The 23816-nt window shown below is 47.9% G+C and overlaps 1 protein-coding gene across 2 annotated transcripts in view; it reads right to left on the bottom strand.

Moving 5' to 3' along the window:
• Positions 1-23816, bottom strand: part of LOC119966625 (uncharacterized abhydrolase domain-containing protein DDB_G0269086-like) — a 229516-nt gene that overhangs the window by 132241 nt on the left and 73459 nt on the right. For both annotated transcript variants that reach the window (XM_038798629.1, XM_038798628.1), the window contains exons 14-17: positions 19609-19647; positions 18268-18306; positions 12120-12155; positions 4471-4509 (exon numbers count right to left, since the gene is read on the bottom strand). In XM_038798629.1, coding sequence (XP_038654557.1) covers positions 4471-4509; positions 12120-12155; positions 18268-18306; positions 19609-19647 — 153 coding nt within the window. The remainder of the gene's footprint in view (positions 1-4470; positions 4510-12119; positions 12156-18267; positions 18307-19608; positions 19648-23816) is intronic.

Here is a 23816-nt window from a genome sequence, read left to right on the forward strand (position 1 = left end):
ATTGTTTCTGATAATTGCACTTCAATTTCATCTTCACTCTTTGATTTCTCCTCTTGTCTTAACCTGTGACTTTGCGACCGGATTACTACGCAATCCGGAAAAATCCCAGGATATTCATCCTTCAACACTTCAGTTGTCTGATTTTCCACTGGCTTATCAACCACAGTAGGCATCAGTCCCACCTGCGATCCAGCTATGTCATTATCCAAGATAAACTGTATTCCTGGACAAGGCAGTTTCTCTATTACTCCTACTACCACTTCACTGGACTTTCCAACCTTACCTTATATAATGGAACGCTACTCCTCTCACCCTGAATTCCACATATCACCACCTTTTCTGGCAACATTCTTCCCAAACTACCTAACTCCTCATCTCTTACCATTAAAGATTGACTAGCTCCCGTATCTCTTAAAATTGTGACTTCTTTACCTGCTCCTCCTGATACACATGAGTAAGCTTTACCCACACAAGTAAATTATTTAAAGAGATCTGGCACCTTCCTATCAATCACCTCTTGATCAGGTTGTACAATCTTTTGCACCTCCTTTGCTTGACTTGGGCTTTCCTTTACCGCTTTCACAAATCACACTGTCTTCTCCTGTTTTACCACATCAGCCTTCCCAGTGATTTTCTTCAACCACCAACACTGTGACTTTACATTGCCTAGTTTATTACAGTGAAAACATTTGAAACTTTTCATGTCTCTTCCACCCTCCTGGATTTCTTTTTTAATCTGAGGTACACTCTCCTTATTGTCTCCCATCAGATCACCTTTACCTTTACCACCTGAGTATTTCTCATGTCCCCAGTTTCTATCCCTCACAGGCTGAAACTGATGTCGGAAACCAAGCTTTGATTTGTGAACTAATTCATAATCATCTCCCAGTTCTGCTGCTAATCTCGCAGTTTCAACCCTCTGCTCTTCCACATGAGTTCTCACTACATCAGGAATTGAATTTTTAAACTCCTCCAAAAGCATAATTTCTCTGAGAGCTTCATATGTTTGGTCTATTTTCAAAGCCCTGATACACCTATCAAAATTGCTCTGTTTGAGCCATGTATGTTTGACCAAATTCTTTCCTTAAATCTCTAAACCTTTGCTTGCAGGCTTTGGGCACTCGTTCATATGCACCTAAGATGGATTTTTTCACCTTCTCATGCGTCCCAGATACCTCCTCCGGTAGTGTTGCAAACACTTCACGAGCCCTATCTATCAGCTTTGAATCAGTAATACCCACATGTCCCGTGGCTATTTCATTTCTTTAGCCACCTTCTCAAATGAAATGAAAAAGGCTTCCACCTCCTTCTCGTCAAACCTTGGCAATGCTTGGACATATTTAAATATATCCCCACCAAGCCTTCGACTTTGACACTCTTTCTCACTATCCTCATCATTATCATCCAACTGTACGTTTCCCTTTATGTCTGCCAATTTTAACTGACTGTCATGTTTCATGGCCATTTTCTGAAGTTCAAACTCTCTCTCTTTATCTTTTTCCCTGATTGTATCTCCCTTTCTCATTCTTTTTGTTCTGCTAGGGCTATTCTTTCTTTTCTCCTTTCTTCTCTCTCCTTTTCTTTTTCCTCTCTCTCTCTCTTTCCTCTCTTTCGTATTCCAGCTGCTTTAATTGTTCCTCATGTTCCATTTGTTTAATTTGTAACTCAATTTTTTGCCATTTCCAATAAGTCAGACTGTATCTCAGGCAACTTGAAATGCTTAGCCATCGCTATACTTACCTCATCTTTTCGCATTTTGTCAGGTAATGTTAACGGCAATGTTTTTGCCAAATCTAACAGTCTGCTTTTAGTCTCTGTCCGTAAGGTACTGCGTGTGACCGTCTCCACCCCAAAAACTTCAGAGCCTCTGAAAGAGCCATTGTCCACAACACATTCCCCACTTAAACTAGAATACCACACCTGAAAAGCAACCATAATATGCTCACCCCTCTAGTCTTTAAGTTAACTGAGCCAATCCAATAGATAGACTTTTATCCTCCTCGAGTCCCAATTTGTTATGGGCCAGGGATTAGAGAACCCCAAAGTGTACCATGGAGTTCACCTGACCCACAGCTTTTAATAGATTGTGGTATGGGGATCACACGGCCCACTCTACAGGTGTGGTACAGCAGAAATGGAAAAGTATTTTTTAAAGCAAAACAATGTTATTCTATGAACTCAAGTTAACCTTTTTAAAACATACAGTGAACATCTTAGCAACTATTAATTCAAATACAACCCCCAAAGAATACAACACTAAGTGGAAAATACTCGACAGGTTTAGATAAAGGATCTGGATCGGCGCAGCTGGGAGGGCCGAAGGGCCTGTTTCCTGTGCTGTAATTTTCTTTGTTTTTTGTTCTTTGTTCAAGTAATGCTTAATAACTTCCCAAACAACATCCAAAAGACAAAAGAAGCACCTTTTAACAGAAGCACGTTAGGTTTACAATCACCACTGAGAACATTTATAATTCTGAATTCACCAAATGATCAAGAGATAGTCTTTTGATGGCAGGCAGAACAGCAGTACACCTGCTCTGTCTGGCTTCAGCTCCAGCACTGAAAACAAAACTAAATGGCCTGCCGCAAACAGCCTAAAACAAAAGTAAAAAGCTGACAGACAGCCCAGCTCCTCCCACTCTCTGACATCACTGATAAACACCTATTTCTGAAAGGTACATTTCTTCAACACCCATTTCTTAAAGGTACTCTCACATGGCATTCAGTACGGCCGGGATTCTCCCGAATTGTAACTAAGCGCGCATGCCAACGGGAAAACCAGAATGATTTCCACTGGCACAAGGAGTGACCTTAGGAATTTCCTTCGCTAAATCGGCTTTTCTGTGTCGTTCCATGGCACACACCATGGTCCGCACTGCAACTGAGAGCATCTCTGAGATCATCGCCCTATCTCTAAAGGGCTCTCCGATCCCAGGCAGCTGTTGTCCCCCCCCCCCCCATACCCTCTCTCTCTCTCCCCCCCCCCCCCCCCCCCCCCCCCCCCAGGATCACTGGCAGGGCACCTCCACCTACCCTAATCACTGGTAAGGGGTCCCCCACTCAGAACTCCCATTCAGCACCACCCTCATTCCCCCCTCACCCCCCCCTTGAGCTCCCCAAGTAACACTCTAATCCCCCTCACCCCCTACACACCCCTCAGTCCTCCCCTCTCAACCCTCCGTCCCCACCTTCAGTGCTCCCCATCAATTCCCCCTTTGACAGTAAAAACTTGGCATCTTGCAGTCTGAGGGGTAACAATTCTGGGCGGCACGTTGGCACAGTGGTTAGCACTGCTGCCTCACGGCTCCAGGGACCCGGGTTCAGTTCAGGTGTGGAGTCTGCACTCCCTTCCCGTGCCTGCGTGGGTTTCCTCTGGGTTCTCCATTTTACTCTCACAGTCCAAAGATGTGTAGGTTAGGTGGATTGGCCAAGATAAATTGCCCCTCAGTGTCAAAAGCTTTATACGGGGTTACTAGGTTACGGAGATAGGGTTTAAGTAGGGTTCTCTTTCAAAGGCTGGTGCAGACCCGATGGGCCTAATGGCCTCCTTCTGCACTGTAAATTCTATGATTGATGAACAATTGCTGGCAGGATGCTGAGTGGATCCCTCATGGGAGGTGGATGTCAAGGGCGGGGGGGGGGGGGGGGGGGGGCTTGAGCTTGGCTGAAGAGGTTCAGGTCAGCGGTCGTCACAGGGATGGAACTAATTTGGCTGCTCTCCCCATCTGCATCCTTTAAACCCATTAAACAGTCACTCCATATGTAAGTTTTCTCATAATAAAGTGAAAGTGTTCTCTGTACCCCAAACTCCTTTAAAAGGTCTGTCAGTATGCCAAGTTTCAAGGTCTGTGAGATGATGGTAAAAGTTATCACTTTAAAGTGATGGAAAACTTTGAACTGTTTTTTCACACTATCAACTGTGATGCCCATCAATGTCTGTGTGTATGGCTAGCAGGCTGAACACTGTGAACTGGAATCTTTCCATTCAATGTTGCACTCCACTGGGTGCTGCAAGCATTTTGATTGATATGTTGAGGCAGCTTCAAAAGGGAGAATCCGATTGTTTATTTTTATATTTCTGCAGCCGTCCATTAACTCGCAGCTGTTTTTCTAACTGCAGTTTTTAAAAAAAGAATTTGCCTCTTTGTTCTCAAGTGTTTCCTAGAAAGTGCAGGGGCAGCCCCCAGAGCTGCGTGTTCCTGTTTCGGGCACTTCCCGCGATTCTCCCGACAGACCGAGATATGCATCGGGCGCAACACAGCTGGAGAATCGTCCCCATCATCTGAAAATTGGACCTTTCATAAATAGTGGCAATAACAGCTATCAATTTTGTACTCTAACATAAATTAGCCTATATATGTTGCACAATAAGACATAATGCTCCAGACAATAAAATCTGTGATTCAAATTCATGTATTTCACGACCCTTCAATGATTTTAAAAATCAAGTAAATCTACTTTTAGACATACGTTTTTCCATTGGTCTTATTTTCTCTTCAGCCGACCTTTCTGTTGAATAGAAAAAAAAACATATTGAACAAAATTCCATCTGCTAGATGTATTGAACAAACAGATGATGATTTACTTGTATTTTACCAAATTGAAACTTGTGCTGAGGTAGCCTCTCGGTCGGAGGCTGTGGGGCCATTGGAGCAGATGCTGCACATCCCGATGACAGGGAGTGAAAACTTCAGCTGTCCCTGGTGACCACGTGTGCAGGAAGCGTGCCCAACTGCAGCTACTGGTGAACCGCATTTCAGAGCTGGGGCATTCCCTGTGGACCATCCGCCATGCTGAGCAGGTCGTGGATAGCACGTTCGGTGAGGTGGTCATACCGCAGGTGAAGATTGAACAGGGTTGACGGGAATGGGTGACCACCAGGCAGAATTGAGAAAGGCCCCTGTGACCATCCCCCTTTCTAACAGATATACTATTTTGGATACTGCTGCGGGAGATGACTGTGTCGGAGAAAGCAGTGGCCACCATGGGTGGGTCCGCTGCACAAGACGAGAGGAGGGAACACATCAGGGCTATAGCGGTCAGGGATTCAACTGCAAGGGGAACAGATAGACATTTCTGCGGTCGCAAAAGTGACTCCAAGATGGTATGTTGCCACCCTGGTGCCAGGGTCAGGGACGTTACTGAACATTTGTAGGGCATCTCGAAGGGGAGGGCAAACAGACAGATATAGTGGTACACATGGGTGCCAACAATATAGGCACTAAAAGGGATGAGGTCCTGCATGCAGAATTTAGGGAGCCAGGAAGAAGATTAAAAAATAAGACCCAGAAGGTAGTAATTTCTGGATTTATTCCGGTGCCGTGTGGGAGTGAGTATAGAAATAGGAGGTTAGTCCAGATGAATGCGTGGCTAGAGAAATGGTGCAAGAGGGAGGGCTTTAGGTTTCTGGGATATTGGGACCATTTTCGGGGAAGGTGGATAGGTTGCCCCTGAACTGAAATGGGAGCAGCGTCCTTGCAGGAAGGTTTGCTGTTGGGGAGGGTTTAAGCTAACTTGGCCAGGGGCTGGGATCCTGGGAGAAGGCTCAGCAGACAGAGATGCACAACCAACATTAGAAGAGACATCATGTGAGTCAGGAAGACATCGAATTACAAGCGTAATTGTTCTGCAGAAGCCCTGGAGGCATGTAGAATTTGCAAGAGGGAACTTAAAAAGAAAATTAGGAGAACTTAAAAGGGACATGAAAGGGTATTAACAGGGAAAATGAAGGAAAATCCTAAATTGTTTGATAAGTACATTCAGGGTAAAAGGATAACTTGGGAAAGAATAGGGTCCTGAAAGGGCCACAGTGATAATTTGTGTGTGGAGCCGGAGAGTGGAGGTAGTGTTCTAAATGAATACTTTGTGTCTGTGTTCAATTGTGAAGGGCCAGTGTGGGTATCGAAGGCAGAGAGCACCTTCCTGTGATCCGTCATGATTAAAAGTAAATAATTATGCAGCGCCAGGTGAAATGTATCGCAGGTTGTTGAGCAATGCAAGGGAGGAAGTAGCAGGGATGCGAGCAATCATTTTCAAAGAACATAGAACAAAGAAAAGTACAGCACAGGAACAGGCCCTTCTGCCCTCCAAGCCCATGCCGACCATGTTGCTCGTCTAAAGTTAAATATTCTACACTTCCGGGGTCCATATCTCTCTATTCCAATCCTATTCATGTATTTGTCAAGATGCCCCTTAAATGTCACTATCGTCCCTGCTTCCACCATCTCCTCCGGCAGCAAGTTCCAGGCACCCACTACCCTCTGTGTAAAAATCTTGCCTCGTACATCTCCTCTAAACCTTGCCCCTCGCACCTTAAACCTATGTCCCCTAGTAATTGACCCCTCTACCCTGGGAAAAAGTCTCTGACTGTCCACTTTGTCAATGTCTCTCATAATTTTGTAGTCCTCTATCAGGCTGCCCCTCAATCTCCTTCGTTCCAGTGAGAGCAAACCGAGTTTATTTAACCTCTCCTCATAGCTAATGCCCTCCACACCAGGCAACATCCTGGTAAATCCCTTCTGGACCCTCTCTAAAGCCTCCACATCCTTCTGGTCGTGTGGCGACTAGAATTAAACACTATACTCCGAGTGTGGCCTAACTAAGGTTCTATACAGCTGCAACATGACTTGCCAATTTTTATACTCAATGCCCTGGCCAATGAAGGCAAGCATGCCATCTTGACATTCTTCTCCACCTGTGTTGCCCCTTTCAGTGCCTTATGGACTTGTACACCTAGATCTCTCTGAGATGTGCACTTTCGATCCCAGGGCCTACAAGGCTATGGGCCAAGTGGTAGAAAATGGAATTAGAATATGTAGGTAGTTGTTTCTGACCGGCACAGATGCGATGGGCCAAAGGGCCTTTCCTGAGATGTCGATCTCTCTGACTCTATGACAATGGGCAAAGTTTTTCCTATCTACTCATGATTTTGAATACCTCTGTCAAATCTTTTCTTCCCTCTATTCTGTAAGGAAAATTCTAACTTCGCCAATAAATTTTAATAACTGTAAGCCCCCCCCCCCCCCCCCCCACGGCCGCCCCACGACACTAATTGCTGCTCGCCGTTTTTTACAGCGAACAGCGATTCTCCCCAGGCCGATGGGCCGAGTTCCCAGGCCTTTACGGCCGTATTTACGGCAGCAAACACACCTGCTTGCTGCCATCGTAAAAACGGCCGCAACATGCCCGTTCTGGGCATGAACATGCCCGTTCTGGGCATGAAGGGCCCTGATTGGCACAGCAGTACCACGGCCGTGCCAAGGGGGGCATGGGCCCCGCGATCGGTGGGCACCGATCGCGGGCAGTGCGTCCGTAACGTACGCACTCTTTCTCCCTCCGCCGCCCCACAGGATCAGTCCACGGGGCGGCCGAGGGAGATGACAGCCCCGCGCATGCGCGGCTTGGAGCCGTCTAATCCGCGCATGCGCGGCTGACGTCATCGTACGCGTCAGCCGGCGTGACGCTTGGCGCGCGGACTTAGCGACGGTCGCTAAGGCCGCGATGCCGTGGTTCACGGGGCCCCGCTGCTATCCCCGCCCGGGGGGGGGGGGGCGAATCGGGTCCCAGGAGGGGGCGCGGAGGCTGCTGTGAAACACGGCCAGTTTCACGGCAGCCTTTACGACTCGCCGCATTTGCGGAGAATCTCGCCCCTTTTCTTTGGCCTCTCGAACGTCTTCACAACCTTCCCAAAGTGCGGTGCTCAGAACTGGATGCAATATTCCAGCTGAGGGTAAACAAGTGTGCTATCCAAGGTCAACACGACCTCCTTGCTTTCCCACGCCCCCCCCCCCCCCCCCCCCCCCCCTTCCCAATTCCTTTATGGCAGGTTGTCCCATGGAGGAGGCAGCTCGCCATTGGCTGCCGGAGGGTTTTTCATGTCCTGCTGAAGTCCATGGTGCTTTGCATGGCTCACCCCAATGCCGGAGAAGCTGCCATTGGAGGCTGACTTCAGCTGCACTGGAAGATCCTGCCGCTGGTGGTTAGCGCTGGAATGTCCGCTCTGGGACATGCTGCTTTATTATCAATCTCTTCTGCTCCCTTCAATGACTCATACACGTACACACCAAGGTCCCTCTCTTCTTGCCCATCTTTTAGAGTTGTACCTTTTATATTGCCTCAACACATTCTCACAAACAAAATTAATCACTTTACATTTCTCTGTATTATAATTCATCTTCTCCCTGTCTGCCCTTTCCCCCACCTTGTCTATGTCCATTTGGGAATCTAAACCAACCTTCTCACAGTTCACAATGCTTCCCAGCTTTGTATCATCTGCAAACCTTAAATCCTGTCGAACGTACCTTAATATCCCATTAGGTGGCTCAATGTCAATTTATTTTTAATTCGTTCTTGGGATGTGGGTGTCTCTGGCTGGGACCAGCATGTGGTGCCCGTCCCTAATTGCCCTTGAACTGAGTGGCTTGCTGGGCCATTTCAGTGGGGGGGGTAGTTACAAGTCAACCACGTCGCTGTGTAGGGCTGGAGTCACATGCAGGCCAGATCAGATAGGGATGGCTCACTCATGGCAGTAAAAAACCCCACGTCAATGTTTCAAAGAAGAGGAGGGGAGCTACCCTCAGTGTCCTGGTTATTAGTTGTCCCACAACCAATAGAACCAGCTAGATGACCTGGTCATTATTACATCACCGTTTCTGAAAGCTTTGCTGTTTACAAATTGGCTCGTGTTTCCTTTATCTTAAGCAAACTAGCTGTCTGAGTGCAGGAATCACAAAAGTTCAGCATGCAGTTACAGCAAGTTAATAGAATTAATAGAATGTTTCCATTTATTGCGAGGGGAATCGAATATAAAAGTAGGGAGTTCATGCTTCAGTTGTGCAAGACATTGTTGAGACCGTGGCCGGGATTCTCCCCTACCCGGCGGGGCGGGGGGTCCCGGCATAGCGGAGTGGCGCCAACCACTCCGGCGTCAGGCCTCCCCAAAGGTGCGGAATTCTCCGCATCTTTAGGGGCTAGACCCGCGCCGGAGTGGTTTCCGCTCCACCCATGGCGCGAAAACCGGCGCCAACGGCCTTTGGCACTACGCCGGCGGCGTCGGGGCTGGCCGAAAGGCCTTCGCTGGTCCGCGCATGTGCCGGTGCGTCAGCGACCGCTGACATCACCACCGGCGTATGCGCGGTAGGGGGGGCCTCTTCCACCTCCGCCATGGCGGAGGCCGTGGCAGCGGCGGAAGAAAAAGAGTGCCCCCACGGCACAGGCCCGCCCGCCGATCGGTGGGCCCCGATCACGGGCCTGGCCACCATGGGGTCACCCCCCGGGGTCCGATCGCCCCGCACCTCCCCAGGACCCCGGGGGCCTGCTCACGCCGCCAATCCCGCCGGCACCAGAGGTGGTTTAAACCACGCCGGCGGGAGAGGCCTGTCAGCGGCGGGACTTCGGCCCATTGCGGGCCGGAGAATCGCCGCGGGGGGCACGCCGATCGGCGGGGCGCGATTCCTGCTCCTGCCGTTTCCCGGGTGGCGGAGAATTCCGGCCACGGCGGGGGCGGGATTTACGCCGGCCCCGGGCGATCCCCCGACCCTGCGGGGGGGTCGGAGAATTCCGCCCCGTGTCTGGAGTATTGCGTACAGTATTGGTCTCCTTACTGGAAGAAATATGGAAATGCAATGGAAGCAACTTGGAGAAGGTTTACTCCATTAATTCCTGGAATGGGCAAGTTGTCATATTTGGAAAGGCTGGCCAGGCCAGTTAAATCAGGAGTTGAAACATATATCGCGGGATTCACTGTTTCTGAGACAAAGTGTTGACGCCAATGCAGAATTCGTGGATTTTCAAGACAGCAAAACTGGTGCCGAACCTGGATCGATTCTGCTACCGTTGAGGGGCTAGCACCGGTGCCATGTGGATCACAATCGATTCCAATGAGAAATGGTGCCGGATTCTCTGGTTTCCTGTTTGACACTCAGGAGACTGACAAGCTGCAGCTGCACATACACACTTCCTTCCCCATACACCCCATCCCAGCCAACACTCAGGGGACTGACAAGCTGCAGCTGCACATACACACTTCCATCCCCATACACACTTCCTTCCCCACACACCCCATCCCAGCCAACACTCAGGGGACTGACAAGCTGCAGCTGCACATACACACTTCCTTCCCCATACACCCCATCCCAGCCAACACTCAGGGGACTGACAAGCTGCAGCTGCACATACACACTTCCTTCCCCATACACACTTCCTTCCCCACACACCCCATCCCAGCCAACACTCAGGGGACTGACAAGCTGCAGCTGCACATACACACTTCCTTCCCCATACACACTTCCTTCCCCACACACCCCATCCCAGCCAACACTCAGGGGACTGACAAGCTGCAGCTGCACATACACACTTCCTTCCCCATACACACTTCCTTCCCCATACACTCCATCCCAGCCAACAAGATAGCAGTAAGGAGAGCGGTACCAAGGTTTGCGGACGCATAGCTCGAGACCCTCTTGGACGCCGATCCGTTCAATGTTCCCCAGAACACGTGTGCCAATCCTCCACCTCAATTGACTGACAAATGCAGAGAGGGGGATATAGGAGTCATTTTCTAGTGGAGTGCCACCCCCACACCACACTCAACCCACCCTCAGCCCCCACCACCACTATAGCACCATCATCCCCACACCAACTCCACAACACCCTCACCCTACACCACTCCCACACCACCCTCACCCCCACCCTCACACACACACCACCCTCACCCTACACCACTCCCACACCATCCTCACCCCCACCCTCACTCACACACCACCCTCACCCCCACCCTCACTCACACACCATCCTCACCCCCACCCTCACTCACACACCACCCTCACCCCCACCCTCACTCCCACACCACCCTCACCCCCACCCTCACACACACCACCTTCATCACCACCTCTATCCCACCAATCCCCCCACCCTCACTCACACACCACCCTCATCACCACCCTCACTCACACACCATCCTCACCCCCACCCTCACTCACACACCACCCTCACCCCCACCCTCACTCCCACACCACCCTCACCCCACCCTCACCACCACCTCCATCCCACCAATCCCCCCACCCTCACCCCCTGGGGGTGAACTCACTCCTGGGGGATCCTTGCCCCCCCCCCCCGCCGCACCCAATCACATACCGACCGGGCATCTCCAGGCCCGATCCCTGGTGCGGGCAAAATGCCAGCTTGGTACTGCCAACCTGGCACCATGGCAGTGCCCCCGTCAGCCTGCCAGTGTAACCTGGGCATTCTGGCAGTGCCAGGGTGGCACCAGATGACACTGCCAGGGTGCCTAGGTGGAACGAGCAATGTCAGAATGGCCAGGCTGGCAAGAGTCCAACCACCCTTGGATCTCCAGAATGAGCTCACCTCCCCTCCCTCCCCCCCCCCCCCCCCCCCTCTCCAAGTGCTGGTACCCCTATTTTCCATTTGTGTGGGCCAGAACTAATCAGTGCTTGGCTGGAGTTTCCTCGGCGAGCGCCAATAGATGCCGGGTGGCCGTTTGATCCGGCGTCAGCACGGCTAAGTGGGGTTTTTAAACTCACTTAACCATGCACGACAGGCTTACCCCTCGCGAGATCAGGTAACGGCCATCGGGAATCCCGTGGGAATCCTATCCTGGGATCTACCAGCCGTGTCCCGCTCCGATTCCAGCGGGACGCAGCCGGTAAATCACGTCCATATGGCCTGAGGTGAACTTGTTGCAACTGTCCAGCTAGTTATGCATTTCCTTCAGCAATTAATGGTCTATATGGATGGGGGAGTCGGAAGATGTTGCTGAATTTCTCTGGACAACTGGCCTTTGACATGATCCTCCATCGCATTGGCATGATCTTAGATAATACTTTTCTGTGGAGGGCAGAAATGAATTTTAACTGCATTTTTATTGCACTTGACTGCCTCATTGACCAAATGCTATGTCTGTTGTGTTGGTAAACCGTCCAGAAGAGAAAGTTTCCAAAATGCAAACACTGATTCATGCTGAAGTGGTGATAAATAATGCTTGCATTAAGGGAGCACTTTTAATCACAGAAAACTACCTCAAAAAACAAAGATAATATGCAATTAATTATTTTGAAGGCTTTGAATCTTACAATCTTCGAAGCAAATATTTCCAAACTTACTTTGATGAACTAGTTCTTCCTGTTTTTTCGATCGTACTGTTGACAGAGAAGAACAGCATTTTGTTGGTCAAACATTGCAAATAACAAATTGAAATGGTCGGACATTGCCCTTGCAGAATGTATGCACAATAATGAAGCACAATCAAATATTCAGTCAACTGTTTTCGGACTCAGCTGCAGGAAAGTGAGTTCCTGTTGTTGGTTACCACTCTATCTAATGGAAGACCCCCTCCTGTAATCTGCGGGAAGCGTTGTTCAACTATTTTTTCTTCTGGTAGTTAACATATGAACAACAAATTTCTGAAACTATGCTTGAGCACTCAACACATTCATCTGAGAAATATTTTTGTTACTTTATTAGAGGTGTTAGCTCACTTATTTTAAGTGAAAGTGTAAATCGCTTATTGTCACAAGTAGGCTTCAATGAAGTTCCTGTGAAAAGCCCCTAGTCGCCAAATTCCGGCACCTGTTCGGGGAGGCTGGTACGGGAATTGAACCGTGCTGCTGGCCTTCCTTGGTCTGCTTCCAAAGCCAACGATTTAGCCCAGTGTGCTAAACCAGCCCCTTTTAAACACATTAATGGGCGAGAACGACCGGCCACATTGCGCTCGAAAGGCAGCGGTCTCGCAGGGCGTTGCGAAGTGGAGGGTGGAGTCACTTTTTAGCAAATACGTAAGGTTAATTTTGATGCAATCAGACAGGAGCTTGCAAAGATTGATTGGAGTAGCTTGTTTGAGGACAAAGGGGCCTCCGGCAAGTGGGAGTCCTTTAAAAGTGAAATAGCTAGAGTTCAGGGTGCATATGTTAGTGTTAGAGTGAAGGGCAAGGCTGGCAGAGTAGGGTGTCGCCGGTTGAGTGGGGTGGCCGGAGAGGGGGCGGCACCCACCCATACGGCCAGCTTCACAAATTTTTATACGTGGTTCGAACCACACCGTCGGGAAATTGGCGCATCCAGGCCTCAGAATCGCGGAGGCCCTGGAGAATCGGTCTTCGGGCGTCGCGATTTCGTCATGTTGCGAGGGGGGGGGGGGGGGGGGGGGGGCGGGGGGAGGTCAGGAGAATTCGAAATCTGCGCTGAACTGACGTCAAACCAGATTCCGCCATCGGAGCCGATTCTGCAGGCCGATTACATTTTGCAATTTCAGCACGATGTCTCGGCGAATCCAGCCCAGGGTTTGATTAGGAATAGTCAGCATTGCTTCGTGCATGGGAAATCATGCCTTCCAAATTTGTTAGATTTCTTTGATGAAGTGACCAGGAAGATTTTTTTAAAATAAATTTGGCGTACCCAATTCATTTTTCCAATTAAGGGGCAATTTAGCGTGGCCAATGCTCCTGGCCTGCACATCTTTGGGCTGTGGGAGCAAAACCCACGCAAACACGGGGAGAATGTGCAAACTCCACACGGACAGTGACCCAGGGCCGGGATCGAACCTGGGACCTCGGTGCCGTGAGCAACAGTGCTAACCACTGTGCCACCGTGCTGTCCTGTGACCAGGAAGATTGATGAGGGCAGGTTGGTAGACGTAGTCTGTATGGATTTCAGTAAGACCTTTGATAAAGTTCCACATGGTAGGCGATTCTGGAAGCTTAGTTCACATGAAATCCAGGGAGAGCTGGCAAATTGGATATACAATTAGCTTGATGGTCGGAAGCAGAGGGTAATGGTGGAAGGATGCTTGTCGGACTGGAGGCCTGTGACTAGTGGTGTGCCTCAGGGGTCAATGCTGGGCCCATTGCTGTTTGTTATCTATATCAACGATTTGGATGAGAATGTTCAAGGCATGATCTGTAAGCTTGCAGATGACACTAAAACAGGTGGCATTGCAGATAGTGAGGAAAGTTATCAAAATTTGTAGCAGGATCTTGATCAGCTGGGGAAGTGGGCCAAGAAATGGCAAATGGAGTTCAATACAGATAAGTGTGAGGTGTTGCATTTTGGAAAGTCAAATCAAGGTAGGACTTTCACGGTGAATGGTAGGACCTCAGGGAGTAAAATGGAACAGAGGGACCTTGGAATTCAGGTGCCTGGTTCTCTAAAGGTGGAGGCACAGGTAGATAGGGCAGTGAAGGCAGCTTTTGGCATGCTGGCCTTCATCAGTCAGGGCATTGAGTATCGAAGTTGGGAAGTTATGTTGCAGTTATACAGGACGTGAGGGAGGCCACACCTGGAGTATTGTGTTCATGTTATTAAACTGGAGAGAGTGCAGAAGAGATTTACAAGGATATTGTCAAGATTCTAGGGGCTGAATTACAGGGAGAGATTGGACAGGCTAGGACCTTTTTCTTTGGAGCGTGGGAGACAGAAGGGTGATCTTACAGAGGTGTATAAGATCATGAGGCATGGATGGGGTGAATGCACTCGGTTTCCCAGGGTTGTGGAATCGAGAACTAAAGGGCTTGGGGTTAAGGTAAGAGCGGAAAGAATTAATGGGAACCTGAGGATCAACACTTTTACACAGAAGGTGGTATGTGTGTGGAATGAGCTAACAGAGGAAGTGTTTGAAGCAGGGACATTGACAATATTTAAAAGGCATTTGGACAGATACATGGATAGGAAAGGTTTAAGAATAAAGAACAAAGAACAAAGAAAATTACAGCACAGGAACAGGCCCTTCGGCCCTCCCAGCCTGCGCCGATCCAGATCCTTTATCTAAACCTGTCGCCTATTTTCCAAGGATCTACTTCCCTCTGTTCCCCACCCATTCATATATCTGTCTAGATGCATTTTAAATGATGCCATCGTGCCCGCCTCTACCACCTCCGCTGGCAAAGCGTTTGAGGTACCCACCACCCTCTGCGTAAAAAACTTTCCACGCACATCTCCCTTAAACTTTCCCCCTCTCACCTTGAAATCGTGACCCCTTGTAATTGATACCCCCACTCTTGGAAAAAGCTTATTGCTATCCACCCTGTCCATACCTCTCATAATTGTTTAGACCTCAATCAGGTCCCCCCTCAACCTCCATCTTTCTAATGAAAACAATCCTAATCTACTCAGCCTTTCTTCATAGCTAGCACCCTCCATACCAGGCAACATCCTGGTGAACCTCCTCTGCACCCTCTCTAAAGCATCCACATCCTTCTGGTAATGTGGCGACCAGAACTGCATGCAGTATTCCAAATGTGACCTAATCAAAGTCCTATACAACTGTAACATGACCTGCCGACTCTTGTACTCAATACCCCATCCGATGAAGGCAAGCATGCTGTATGCCTTCTTGACCACTCTATCGACCTGCGTTGCCACCTTCAGGGTATAATAGACCTGAACTCCCAGATCTCTCTGTACATCAATTTTCCCCAGGACTCTTCCATTGACCGTATAGTCCGCTCTTGAATTGGATCTTCCAAAATGCATCACCTCGCATTTGCCTGGATTGAACTCCATCTGCCATTTCTCTGCCCAACTCTCCAATCTATCTATATTTTGCTGTATTCGCTGACAGTCCCCCTCGCTATCTGCAGCTCCACCAATCTTAGTATCATCTGCAAATTTGCTAATCAGACCACCTATACCTTCCTCCAGATCATTTATGTAAATCACAAACAACAGTGGTCCCAGCACGGATCCCTGTGGAACACCACTGTTCCTGTGCTGTAATTTTCTTTGTTCTTTGCTCTTTATTCTTAAACCTTTCCTATCCATGTATCTGTTCAAATGCCTTTTAAATATTGTCAATGTCCCTGCTTCAAACACTTCCTCTGTCAGCTCATTCCGCACACATACCACTCTAAAAAAACTCTCCTGGGTGCTAGAATCTTGACAGGCTAGGACCTTTTTCTTTGGAGCGTGGGAGACAGAAGGGTGATCTTACAGAGGTGTATAAGATCATGAGGCATGGATGGGGTGAATGCACTCGGTCTTTTTCCCAGGGTTGCGGAATCGAGAACATGAGGGCTTGGGGTTAAGGTAAGAGCGGAAAGAATTAATGGGAACCTGAGGAGCAACACTTTTACAAAGCTTCATCAGTTTTAAGTTGCCTAGATCTTATGTATACTTCCTTTTTCAGCTTAGCTAGTCTCACAATTCCACTCGTCATCCATGGTTCCCTCACCTTGCCATTTCTATCTCTCATTCACACAGGGACATGTCTGTCCTGCACTCTAATCAACCTTTCCTTAAAATACTCCCACATTTCAAATGTGGATTTACCCTGAAACAGCTGCACCCAATCCACATTCCCTAGCTCCTGCCGAATTTTGATATCCTTGGCCTTTCCCCAATTTAGCACTCTTCCTTTAGGACCACTTTCGTCTTTGTCCATGAGTATTCTAAAACCTACGGAATTGTGATCGCTATTCCCAAAGTAATCATCGGCTGAAACTTCAACCACCTGGCCGGGATCATTCCCCAATACCAGGTCCAGTATGGCCCCTTCCCGAGTTGGACTATTTACACACTGCTCTAAAAAACTCTCCTGGATGCTCCTTGCAAATTCTGCTCCATCTACGTCTCCAACACTACATGAGTCCCATTCAATGTTGGGGAAGTTAAAATCTCCCATCACGACCACCCTATTGCTCCTATATTTTTCTATAATCTGTCTACATATTTGTACCTCTACTTCACGCTCGCTTTTGGGAGGCCTGTAGTAAAGTCCCAACAATGTTACTGCACCCTTCCTATTTCTTAGCTCTATCCATATTGCCTCAGTGCTCGAATCCTCCATCGTGCCCTCCTTAATCACAGCTGTGATATCATCTCTGACCAGTAATGCAACTCCTCCCCCCCTTTTACCTCCCTCTCTATCCCTCCTGAAGCATCTGTACCCTGGGAAATTTAGTTGCCAATCTTGCCCTTCCCTCAACCAAGTCTCAGTAATACCAATAACATCATATTCCCAGGTACTAATCCAAGCCCTAAGTTCATCTGCCTTACCTGTTACACTTCTCGCATTAAAACAAATGCACCTCAGACCACCTGTCCTTTTGCGTTCATCATCTCTTCCCTGTCTACTCTTCCCCTTAGTCACAATGAGTTTATTATCTAGTACCTTACTGGCTTTAGTTGCTGCCTCTTTACTGACCTCTAACTTCCTAATCTGGTTCCCATCCCCCTGCCACATTAGTTAAAACCTCCCCAACAGTGTTAGCAAAAGCACCCCCTCGGACATTTGGAAGGATATGGGCCAAATGCAGGCAAATGGGGTGAGCTTAGATGGAGCGTTTTGGTTGGCATGGACCAGTTTGAGCTGAGGGGCCGGTCTCCGTGCTGTAGATTCTATGAAGCAATTGTATCCTTAGGCCAGCTGATTTCTTTTCACCAACATCTGTAAGTAAACTATCCTGGTGTTTTGGAGCCAGGATGTGTTGCTGACACAGTTTGTACACCTGGTTTATGCGATAAGGCAGTAGACTGGGGGTGGGGGGGGGGGGGGGGGGGGGGGTCTTCAGTGGCCAATCTTATCGGGTTTCTATTGGACAGCATCTACTATTCCCATCTTTTTTACTCATACCACAAACAACAGTTGAAGCTCAGCAAAGATATTAAGGGATATGTGTGGTAGTATGACTAGAGGTACTACGGTACCTGGGAGTGTGAGCTACCATTGGTGGAGAAGGCTCGGCGCTCATTGGCCCAAGTGTTTGCATTTCATTGGTCGGAATGTAAGGTGAGGCGGGGTATAAGAACCCGTGTACCCCAGCAGCCGGCCTCTTTCTGTACTCGAGCTGCTGGGGAAACATCTTGTTGATTAATGCCTTTAATTCGGACTACATCCTCGTTTCAGTAGTTATTGATCGCACATCAATATAGGACAAAGGAAGGTATATAGAGTTAGGCCACAGATCAGGCATCGTCCCATTAAATAGCAGGACAGGCTCGAGGGGCTGAATGGCTTACTCCTTCCTGTTCCCTAGTTCCTGGTCGGCAAATGAGTCTCGCACCCTATGAACCATCCCCCTTTGCTTGAGGAAACCTCAGCACTGTTCAATTGAGGTGGAAACCCAATGTAAACATTTGCCACCCAAACAACTACCTGTAGACACCTGAATTGCAACACAGATTTAACTGAAAGAATTGGAGATTTTTGAGGCCAGTGGCTTCCAGTCTAGCATTGGAGCAATTCAGCTGACCTCAAGTTGCTCTGTTTTTCAAAAATAGCACAGATATCTTATAAAGTCACTATTTCAATTTAGAACTTACTTCTGTCGATGGATGCATCATGTTGTCGCTGTTTCTGCACTATTTTAGATAAATCAAATGTTGGGTTAGAATTTTGCACCTATCACATCAAGAAATCAAACATGTAATTATATGTGTAAGGATAAAAGCTATTGAAAACCGTTGCTGTTGGAGAATAAAATCATTTACTGGCTCATAAGAGGCTTTTCCCCACCAATCCTACAACTCCCCCACCACCCAACTCTGCACAGCCCCTCCTCACAGCTTATTTGCTCCGCATAGCTTCAACAAATCTTTATTCTAAAAAATATACATATTCATTTATAAGGATCTTAGTTGCAGACAAAACGTACATTCCAAATGAAGTGAAAATTAGGTCTCTGGGATGAATTTTACAGACTCCTTCAACCCCCAGTCTTCCCGTCCGCCCCATCCCTTTGCCCATGCTATGGGGTCAGTCAAGAAATAAGAGATGAGAATGGGATCTCAGCCAAGACTTATTATGGTCGGCACGATGGCACAGTGGTTAGCACTGCTGCCTCGCAGCTCCAGGGACCGGGTTCAATTCCAGCCTCGGGTGACTATCTGTGCGGGGTCTGCACTTTCTCCCCGTGTCTGCGTGGGTTTCCTCCGGGTGCTCCGGTTTCCTCCAACAGTCCAAAGATGTGCTGGTTAGGTGGATTGGCCATGCTAAATTGCCCCTTAGTGTCCAAAGGTTGGGTGGGGTTGCTGGGTTGTGGGGATGGGGTGGAGGTGTCGGCTTAAGTAGGGTGCTCTTTCAGGGGCCTCCTTCTGCACTGTAAATTCTATGATTCTATGTATTCTTGGCTGAGAGGCAGGCTATCCTTTGAAGCAGCTGCATCCAAGGGAAAACATTGCTTAAGTGCCAACTTTTCCTCTTTGATGTATTTCTCAATTGCTCAATGCTTATTTAAGACAAACATGTGTCAAGTGCCTGCAGTTCCCGTAGAACCAAGTTTTTTTTAAGTTATCAATTGAATGTCTTTTTAAAGCTTTTGCATACATGACACTGTTTAGCTTCAATAGATTTGTACATTAGGTGAATGGGCATGGAAGTACCAGAGGTCGATATGGAGGGTATCGGTAGCCATGTGTTAATGAATAACCATAGGTTGGCATGGAAGGCATGAGGGGCAATGAGGGTTGATTGGAGGGACATTAGTTGACATGAAGGGGATGAGGGGCCATTGGGGATGAGTGGAGGGGCATCGTAGGTTGGCATGATGTATGGACAGGAACTTTTAAACTCATCTTTCAAGGGTTCCCTTCATTGCAAAGATAGTTCACAATTCTTCTGAGGCATTGTGAACCATGACATCTTCAAAGGCTGGTCTGACTTACAGTTTTTCAGAAGCGCTGATTCTTCTTCCTTCAACTTTTCTGTTGAAATAAAATACAAAACTACATGGAAAATCTGAACATTTAAACACGTGCTAAGATTCAGGAATATTGATTCATCAATTGCAACAGTTTGCTTGCCAGTTTTGGCAAGTTAACGGTTTAAAAGTGCACAACACCAAGAGTGGCTCAACTGTGTCGACGAGGTGGAAAGAGATGGGCAAGGGCTAAATTCAAAAGCAGGGCTTCTAAAGTAGTACATAGAACATAGAACATTACAGCGTAGTACAGGCCTTTCGGCCCTCGATGTTGCGCCGACCTGTGAAACCACTCTAAAGCCCATCTCCACTATTCCCTTATCGTCCATATGTCTATCCAATGACCATTTGAATGCCGTTAGTGTTGGCGAGTCCACTACTGTTGCAGGCAGGGCATTCCACACCCTTAGTAGTAATCTCAGGATTACTCCCAGTGTCACACGTCAGCGAGAGCAGAGTTAGGAGGATGGACAGGATGGATGCATGACTAAAGGGGTGGTGTCGGAGGCTAGGTTTCAAATTGGACCTTTAAAGACCGGATGGGTTCCACCCCAACAGGAACAGGACCATTATCCCTGCGGGGGTGTTTTCTGGTGTTATCGGGGAAGGTTTAAACTAGTATGGCAGGGGGAGGGGTTCAGGAGCAGAGAGTTAGAGCAGAAAAAGTGAAAGCAAAAGAGGAAGACATGGGAATAAACAGCAATACATAAACAGCGGCTCTATGGTCCCTAGAGGAGGGCTTAGTGTAAGGAAAAGTGGTCTAAAAACAAAATGAAAAGTTCTGCATCTCAACGCACATAGCATAAAAATTAAGATAAATGAACAGACGATACGAATAGAGTTAATTGGGCATGATCTGATAGCCATTACTGCGATATGGTTGCAAGGAGATCAAAGTTGGGAAATCAATATTCCGGGTTACTTGATTTTAAGGAAGGACAAGTGGAAGAAAAGGTGGTGGGGTAACTGCTAATAAGGAAAGAAGAGAAAATAATCAATGCGGGCAAGTTATCGAGAAACATAAAAACAAACAAGAGTTTTTTAAAAATACATTAACAGGAAGAAAGCATTGCCTCCTTAAATAATGAAACTGGGGAGGTAATTATGGGGAACAGTGAAAATTGCTTATTGTCACGAGTAGGCTTCAATGAAGTTACTGTGAAAAGCCCCTAGTCGCCACATTCCTGCGCCTGTTCGGGGAGGCTGGTACGGGAATTGAACCGCGCTGCTGGCTGGCCTTGGTCTGCTTTCAAAGCCAGCGATTTAGCCCAGTGTGCTAAACCAGCCCCCATACAAGGGAACGACAGGAGTTAAACAGATATTTTGCATCAGTCTTTGTTGTAGAGGATACTACAGGCATCCCAGAAACAGCAAAAAATACAGAGGAGGAATTAAATACCATCACCAGAGAATTAGTTTCAGGCAAACTAATGGGGTTAAAGACTGACAAGTCCCCTGGACCTGATTACACCCAGGATCTTAAAGGAACTATCTACAAAGATCGTGGGTGCATTGGGAGTCATTTTCCAAAAATCCTTGCAGCCAAAGGATTGGGAAATTTCCAATGTTGTACCCTTATTCAAAAAGGGAAGAAGGCAAAATGCAGGAATCTATAGGCCTGTTAGTCCAGGCCAGTCATTTATTGGAAAAATATTGGAATCAGTTGTTAGAATCTCGGGATTACTCCCTGTGCCACGTGCCAGTGAGGCTAGAAATAGGAAGATAAAGCAGCTAAACACGTGGCTAAACAGTTGGTGTATGAGGGAGGGTTTCAGTTAACTGGACCACTGGGAGCTGTTCCGGGGCAGGTGCGACCTGTATAAGAAGGACGGGTTGCATCTAAACTGGAGAGGCATAAATATCCTGGCCGCGAGGTTTGCTAGTGTCACACGGGGAGGATTTAAACTAGTATGGCAGGGGGTGGGTACCGGAGCAATAGGTCAGAAGGTGAAAACATTGAGGGAGAACTAGGGAATAGGGCCAGTATGGCTCTGAGGCAGAGCAGACAGGGAGATGTTGCTGAAAACAGCGGGTCTGGTGGCCTGAAGTGCATATGTTTTAATGCAAGGATAAGGCAGATGAACTTAGAGCTTGGATTAGTACTTGGAACTATGATGTTGTTGCCATTATAGAGACCAGGTTGAGGGAAGGTCAGGATTGGCAGCTAAACGTTCCAGGATTTAGATGTTTCAGGCAGGATAGAGGGGGAGGTAAAAGGGGTGGCGGAGTTGCGCTACTGGTTAGGGAGAATATCACAGCTGCACTACGGGAGGACACCTCAGAGGCAGCGAGGCGATATGGGTAGAGATCAGGAATAAGATGGGTGCAGTCACAATGTTGGGGATTTACTACAGACCTCCCAACAGCCAGCGGGAGATAGAGGAGCAGATAGGCAGACAGATTTTGAAAAGAAGTAAAAGCAACAAGGTTGTTGTGATAGGAGACTTCAACTTCCCCAATATTGACTGAGACTCACTTAGTGCTAGGGGCCTGGACGTGGCAGAGTTTGTAAGGAGCATCCAGGAGGGCTTCTTAAAACAATATGTAGATAGTCCAACTAGGGAAGGGGCTGTACTGGACCTGGTATTGGGGAATGAGCCCGGCCAGGTGGTAGAAGTTTCAGTAGGGGAGCATTTCGGAAACAGTGACCACAATTCAGTAAGTTTTAAAGTGCTGGTGGACAAGGGTAAGAGTGGTCCTAGGGTGAATGTGCTAAATTGGGGGAAGGCCAATTATAACAATATTAGGCGGGAACTGAAGAATCTAGATTGGGGGCGGATGTTTGAGGGTAAATCAACATCTGACATATGGGAGGTTTCAAATGGCAGTTGAAAGGAATTCAGGACCGGCATGTTCCTGTGCGGAAGAAAGATAAATACGGCAAATTTCAGGAACCTTGGATAACGAGAGATATTGTAGGCCTCGTCAAAAAGAAAAAGGAAGCATTTGCCAGGGCTAGAAGGCTGGGAACAGACGGAGCCTGTGTGGAATAAAAGGAAAGTAGGTAGGAACTTAAGCAACGAGTCAGGAGGGCTAAACGGGGTCACGAAAAGCCATTGGCAAATAGGGTTAAGGAAAATCCCAAGGCTTTTTACACGTACATAAAAAGCAAGAGGTTAGCCAGGGAAAGGGTTGGCCCACTGAAGGATAAGCAAGGGAATCTCTGTGTGGAGCCAGAGGAAATGGGCGTGGTACTAAATGAATACTTTGCATCAGTATTCACCAAAGAGAAGGAATTGGTGGATGTTGAGTCTGGAGAAGGGTGTGTAGATAGCCTGGGTCACATTGAGATCCAAAAAGACGAGGTGTTGGGCGTCTTGAAAAATATTAAGGTAGATAAGTCCCCAGGGCCTGATGGAATCTACCCCAGAATACTTAAGGAGGCTAGAGAGGAAATTGCTGAGGCCTTGACAAAAATCTATGGATCCTCACTGTCTTCAGGTGATGTCCCAGAGAACTGGAGAATAGCCAATGTTGTTCCTTTGTTTAAGAAGGGTAGCAAGGATAATCCAGGGAACTACAGGCCGGTGAGCCTTACGTCAGTGGTAGGGGAATTACTGGAGTTAATTCTTCGAGACAGGATCCACTCCCATCTGGAAGCAAATGGACGTATTAGCGAGAGGCAGCACGGTTTTGTGAAGGGGAGGTTTTGTCTCAATAACTTGATAGAGTTTTTCAAAGTGGTTACAAAGATGATTGATGCAGGTAGGGCAGTGGATGTTGTCTATATAGACTTCAGTAAGGCCTTTGACAATGTCCCTCATGGCAGACTGGTACAAAAGGTGAAGTCACACGGGATCAGGGGTGTGCAGGCAAGATGGATACAGAACTGGCTAGGTCATAGAACGCAGAGAGTAGCAATGGAAGGGTGCATTTCTGATTGGAGGGCTGCGACTAGTGGTGTTCCGCAGGGATCAGTTCTGGGACCTTTGCTGTTCATAGTATATATAAATGATTTGGAGGAAAATGTAACTAGTCTGATTAGTAAGTTTGCAGACGACACAGAGTTTGGTGAAATTGTGGATAGTGATGAGGACTGTCAGAGGATACAGCAGGATTTAGATCATTTGGAGACTTGGGCAGAGAGATGGCAGATGGAGTTTAATCCAGACAAATGTGAGGTAATGCATTTTGGAAGGTCTAATGCAGGTAGGGAATATACAGTGAATGGTA

The sequence above is a fragment of the Scyliorhinus canicula genome, chromosome 5 (assembly GCF_902713615.1).
Source record: "Scyliorhinus canicula chromosome 5, sScyCan1.1, whole genome shotgun sequence".
Lineage (NCBI taxonomy): Eukaryota > Metazoa > Chordata > Chondrichthyes > Carcharhiniformes > Scyliorhinidae > Scyliorhinus > Scyliorhinus canicula.